The 6,480-nt window shown below is 46.9% G+C and overlaps 1 protein-coding gene across 1 annotated transcript in view; it reads right to left on the bottom strand.

Annotated features, from left to right (window-relative positions):
- Positions 1 to 249: 249 nt before the first annotated feature.
- TTLL11 (tubulin tyrosine ligase like 11) overlaps positions 250 to 6,480 on the bottom strand; it is a 73,533-nt gene continuing 67,302 nt past the window's right edge. The window contains exons 9-10 of the mRNA XM_080990899.1: positions 1,022 to 1,297; positions 250 to 442 (exon numbers count right to left, since the gene is read on the bottom strand). Of these exons, the coding sequence (XP_080847025.1) occupies positions 1,056 to 1,297 (242 nt within the window). The 3' untranslated portion in view covers positions 250 to 442; positions 1,022 to 1,055. The remainder of the gene's footprint in view (positions 443 to 1,021; positions 1,298 to 6,480) is intronic.

Below are 6,480 nucleotides of genomic sequence, written 5' to 3'. Positions count from 1 at the left end.
GCTTGGGGTCTGTGAATATCCCACATCCCCTTGAAGGCACCATGCAAATGCATGAGTTTGTGCTGAGTGCACAATGCAACATTCCAAAATGAAAAGCTTTCATTTAGGGAAAAGTGGTAGTGGAAGTGAGGCCCTGTTCACCCCATCTGCCCTTCTTCCATATAAATATTAAGTTTAAAGTCAAAACTTTGAACAGGCAGCCTCCCCATCTACACCAGTTTACTTTAAAGAAAATAGGAGTAAACCAAATAGGATTTTAATTTTTAATTTTAGTGCACAATTCCAAAGCCCACCCCTCCCAACGTGTGAAGTTCAAGGGCAGCCAGCTCCCCTCCCTCATTCCAGGCAAATTGAAGAATTTCCGGTGAGGCGAGGCTAAGGCTGGACTCTTCCTCCTCCAGTGTCAGTTCATTGTGTGATCAGCCCGGGGTGCAAGAGAGCCCTGTCTGTTTATGGCAGAGAGAGAGAGAGAGAGAGAGAGAAGGGAAACAAAGGGTTAATTCAGGTGTGCTTGTCTTGCACCTGCATCTGGTTAGTGTGAGGCAGCAAACTTGTGAGAGAGTCAGAAAGTGACTCAGCTGTTCCATCACGCAGCACAAAACCTCCAGATTTAAAACCTGGCAAACCAAAGGCTTATACCACCTAACAGACTTCTACAAAAATAACAAACCCCTATCAGCACAAGAAATGCAGGACAAACTAGGGGACACCCAAATGCCCTGGCTAACACACCACCAATTACATGCCCTCTTAGACTTCCGGTCTACTGCGGAGGATAATGGTGGTGTACTCCATGTTGTCTGAATAAAAAGACGACACGGTCCCGGCAAAGTAGGGTTTGAGGGTGCCGCCAGGGCTCGGCGCACCCTCAAAAACCTCCTCCTAACAACGAAAGGACATGGCAAAGCGATGGTATCTGCAATCCAAAATCCCACAATCCCAGACGTAATAAATAAAAAATGGGAGGACAAGATAGGCTATGAGATTAACGCTACCCAAAGGACTAGAATGTGGTCTAAACCTCCCTTTAAATCCGTATCAGCAAACGCAGTCTTTCATGGGCGGGAGCTTCTGTAATTGACCAGCATGTCGGTGGCCGGGCGAAGGTGGAGCCTGTTCTGGTGGCAAGTCACCAGGGCCACGCGTTGGTCACAGCTGGCACGCTTCTTGTCCTGGGCAGCCAAGTTGCACTCCGCGAAGTCAATGAGGAGCTCCACCTGCTCGTGCAGGGAGAGGGACTTGTACCTCCTCTGTGCCAGGAAGCAAATCGCCTCCACAAAAGCGTGCAAGTCCATCCCTAGAAGGAAAAGGGAAAAGAAAGCGTCAGAAATCTCCCGAGGCTTTCGTTCTGCACTGTCTTGGTTTATATCGCTTTTTGGTGGTTTTATTGCAGCACCTCAGTCAAGCAGCAGCCGCTATGGAGAAATTACCTTAATACATGTCCAAGCGTTCAACTGCGGGGACGGATCCCTTTCGCATCCAGAGGTACCACTGTATTTATTTATATTTCACCTTTTCCCCAGACTAGGATTCAAGGGGGTTTACAGATAAAAATAACAACAGCTAAAAACATAGGAAAAATTATTTAAAAATCAATTAACCTATGATAGAATATCTATATATGGGATGTTAATAAAAATAGGACAGCACTACTGAAAATCAGTTGCTGGAAACTATAGGAGGGGAGAGATGGTTCTTGCGCTGGGGACCTGTTTGCTGGGTTTGGCCACAGTGCGAACAGGATACTGCACTAAATGGCCTGATCCAGGAGGGCTCTTATATTCCAAGTTATTTTTGCAGAATAACTGAATGCTCCCCCACTGCCAGCTTAGCACTCTCAACACACACACACACACACACACACACACACACACACACTCAGAGCGTCTCTGGATTAAAAACACCCCCCTATTTCTGCTTCTTGGGAGAGCATGGAGGTGGGAATGGGGAAAGAGGGGTATTCACCTAACCCGCCCCCCCCATCCCAACTCACTCTTAATTTCCATTCCCAGCTCCTTGGACTGAAAACTTATTCATGGATGTTAAAATAAAGCCCATCCATTACATTTTTTAATAAAACCTGGCAATTAAATCGGCACAAGAGACACAAAATGGAGCATTTAAAGGCTTCCCGTTGTTAACGTTCATCGGGTAACCGGAGCACATATTAAAAACCTGATGGGGAACAGAAAAGAAAGGGGGAGTGGAGGGAGAGAGAAGCCCCTTGCAAAATAAATTTTCCAAATGTGGGTTTTTCATTTTGGCTCTTCGTGCGTGTCCCCCTTTTATGGGCCCTCAGTGTGAAGCTGTTCAAGGCTTGTCTTCCTACGGAGCAAGGATATAATTGAAATTGAAGTACTTTATTGTCACTTGTACAACTTGTATACAGTGAGATTACACGAGCACCCCCCACTCAGCTCTCTTAGTCTTAATTCCCCTCGTTTACTGACGCACACCCACCAACCCAAAAGTCAGTTGCCCTGTTGTTATCTTTTCATTCAGCAGCCTAACAGCCCACGGATAGAAGCTGTTCTTTACCCTGTTGGTGCGACTAATCATGCTTCTGTATCTTCTGCCTGAGGGCAGGAGATCAAGAAAGTGCCGGCCAGGGTGTGAATCATACCTGAGAATTTTCCTCCCTCTCCTGAGACAACGTTCTTCCGCTGTTTCATCCAGCGGATTCATGGGGCAGCCCATAATCTCTTGTGCTGTATCCACCACCCTGTGTAGGCACTTCCTATCAGTTGATGTCAAACCAGCGTACCACACCGTGATGCAGTATGAAAGGACACTTTCTATTGTGGACCGGTAGAAGGAGATCATCAAATGTTGACTGACATCCTTCTTCCGCAATACTCTGAGGAGATGGAGTCTCTGTTGGGCTTTCTTAACCACCTGGGTTGTATTGATTTTCCAAGTAAGGTCTTCACTGAGATAAACTCCTAGGAATTTAGAGGAAGAGACTCTCTCTACACAGCCCTCCCCGATGTACAGCAAGCACTTGGGCTGCAAATGACAACCTACCTGTGGCCCCCACTTCCCTTGCCTCATGCCTGGCAACTCCACCTGCATTGCCAGAAGAACATAGCAAGAGCCTGGTGCTTCAGGCCACCGGCCCTATCAGCAGCCAACCAGATGCCTGTGGAAAATCCACAAGCAGGATGCTCCAGGGTCCTCGCCCCTTGTGTGCTTTCCAGCAACTGGTATTCAGAAGCATTTACTGCCTCCAAGCGGGAAGGCAGAGCACAGCCAACATGGCTAGGAGCCATCGCTAGCCCTCTCCTCCTCTGTGAATTTCATAGAATAGAATCATAGAATCATAGAAGAGTTGGAAGAGACCACAAGGGCCATCGAGTCCAACCCCCTGCCAAGCAGGAAACACCATCAGAGCACTCCTGACATATGGTTGTCAAGCCTCTGCTTAAAGACCTCCAAAGAAGGAGACTCCACCACTCTCCTTGGCAGCAAATTCCACTGTCGAACAGCTCTTACTGTCAGGAAGTTCTTCCTAATGTTTAGGTGGAATCTTCTTTCTTGTAGTTTGGATCCATTGCTCTGTGTCCGCTTCTCTGGAGCAGCAGAAAACAACCTTTCTCCCTCCTCTATGTGACATCCTTTTATATATTTGAACATGGCTATCATATCACCCCTTAACCTCCTCTTCTCCAGGCTAAACATGCCCAGCTCCCTTAGCCGTTCCTCATAAGGCATCGTTTCCAGGCCTTTGACCATCTTGGTTGCCCTCCTCTGGACACGTTCCAGTTTGTCAGTGTCCTTCTTGAACTGTGGTGCCCAGAACTGGACACAGTACTCCAGGTGAGGTCTGACCAGAGCGGAATACAGTGGCACTATTACCACTGAATTTGTCCAATCCTCTTTTAATCCATCCATGTTGGTGGCCACCACTGCCTCCCTTGGGAGCCAGCCCCATAGTTTTAATGGCGCACAGTACAATGAAAGTACTTCAACTGGTAGAAGGAAATGTGCCAGAGGACTATTATTATTATTATTATTATTATTATTATTTTCATCTCTACCCTTTCACCCACCCCAAATTGCTTTGGAAGTGGCTTGTAGCCAGGACAATTTGTGGACCAGATGTATTGTGTGGCTCAAGAGTAAACATTCGGATTTCAGAGGAGGAGGAGGAGGAGGGGTGGGAAGAAAGAGAGGAACTCTTGCTACCTTGAATGCAGCACAAAATAAATATTTTTCTCGTCACCCGTCCCAGTCAGCAAAAAAAAAAGAGAAGACGACGACATATGATGCCAATAAACATACTGCACAAACAAAAATCTGTGCTAGCGATACTCCACAAACAACATATTCTGCTTATCCACAGAAAAATTTAGGATGGAAAAAGGGGAAAGGAAAATAAAACCTCTCACCGAATTAACAACAGGCCAGATGGCAATGGTTGCTTGAAGCAATAAATGTAGGGGGAAAATAAAGCTTCCTCTTGCTCTGGTTGCCCATCAATTCCACTAGTTACTAAAGAAATTCAGAAGTTGGGCATTTCCTCTAAGCCAGGGGTAGGCAACCCAAGGCCTGGGGACAGGATCCAGCCCAATCGCCTTCTCAATCCGGCCCATGGACAGTCCGGGAATCAGCGTGTTTTAACATGAGTAGAATGTGTGCTTTTATTTAAAATGCACCTCTGGGTTATTTGTGGGGCATAGGAATTCGATCATGTTGGTTTTTTTTTTCAAAATATAGTCTGCCCCCCCCATAAGGTCTGAGGGATGGTGGACCGGCCCCCGGCTGAAAAAGGTTGCTGACCCCTGCTCTAAACTTTTTGCAGCAGCAATTTCACTACTGCCATCAGGATACGGATCCTGCCTCAGCCAAATTTCAGCTTTGGGGGAAGAGATTTCGAGGGGTGGGAAGTTGATGGTGAGGAGCCTGAGTCCCTAAAGTGAAACCTAATATGGACACTAACCCTCAGGAGGCTTCCATTTCAGCACCCAAAATAAAATTGCAGGGGTTGGAATAGATGACCCTCCGGATTCCTTCCACCTCTACAATTCTAGGATTCCCTCTTACTGTCTTTGGGTCTACAATACCTTGACAGGAGGCCTCCTGCATTGCTTCAGTGAATTTTTAACCCAATAAAAAAAGTGTTCTCTGCAAGAGTCCTGAGGAAATTTTCTTCTTCTTTGCTAGTACAAGCCCTTGAGAGCTTCTACAAAGAGCCCTGCTGCATCAGACTAAAGGAGAAAGGCCTTCTACTGAATCAGACCCCAAACCTATTTAGCTCAGTCTTGTCTATACTGGCTGGCAGCAGTTCCCCAGGACTTCAGGTCTAAGGACTCCCAACCCTGCCTGTTTTGGAAAATGCTTTGTCTGCCCCTCGTTTGTCCATTCGTCCGTCCATCTGTTCTCTATGGGTTCGGACTCCTCTTGAGATGTCATCACCAAGCTGAGCATGAGGATTCCCAAGGTAGGGGCAATAGCCTTCATAAATATTTGGATGCTGGGTACCATTCCAGTGAACCCTGAGTGCTCACTGGAAGGACAGATCCTGAAGCTGAGACTCCAAGACTTTGGCCAGCTCATGAGAAGAGAAGACTCCCTGGAAAAGACCCTGATGTTGGGAAAGATGGAGGGCGCAAGGAGAAGGGGACGACAGAGGACGAGGTGCTTGGACAGTGTTCTCGAAGCTACCAGCATGAGTTTGACCAAACTGTGGGAGGCAGTGGAAGACAGGAGGGCCTGGCGTGCTCTGGTCCAGGGAGTCACGAAGAGTCAGACACGACTAAACAACAACAGCCATTCTGAATCAAGGTGGCAGACAAAACACATGAATTTGGAATGCCTTCACCCATCTCTGGGCATAGTTTTGACCATCTCTTGAGACACCATCACTAAACATGGCACAAGAGTGCTTGAGGCAGTGTTGGCAACCCTCATTGACATTTGGGTGCTGGTCACCAACTTGAATCAAGATGGTGGAGCAAAACATGGCTTTCATGTGACTTTGCCTGATTTTGGGCATGGCTGGCCCAAACTCACAAATTACACTATCAATCACAATAATTTTTTGGTTTCTACAAATTCCCAGGCAGTGCCAGGCACTCCCTACTATATAATAAATGCCCACCAACTGGTTTCCTATTTTCCCTTCAGTCCTGCTACATTGTGAGTTATTTACTCTGCAAGTGCTGTTCTCCCCTGCATTCATTAACCGTAAATCTAGCCCTGTAACTTGTAAACCTTTCCAGGTTTGGACTTCAGAGAGCCTCACTGCAACATTCTTAATAGCCCTTATGTCTTAGGTATTAATTATTCATCCCTCCCCCCATGAAAGCAAGGACCACTGGGGATGTGTGTGGAATCAATTTTCCTCTTCCCTCCCTGCCCCTTTCCCCTTGTATGCTATGCTTATTTTTAGACTGTAAGCTTGCCAAGGGCAGAGGCTGCCTTGCTTTTGATTGCATGCAAACTGCTCTTGGGAAGCTGTTTGGCTGAAGAGGAGCAGGG

This window comes from Podarcis pityusensis, assembly GCF_964106645.2.
Source record: "Podarcis pityusensis genome assembly, chromosome: Z".
Lineage (NCBI taxonomy): Eukaryota > Metazoa > Chordata > Lepidosauria > Squamata > Lacertidae > Podarcis > Podarcis pityusensis.
Note: the sequence above shows the minus strand (reverse complement) of the source record. Positions and strands in the feature narration are given on the sequence as shown.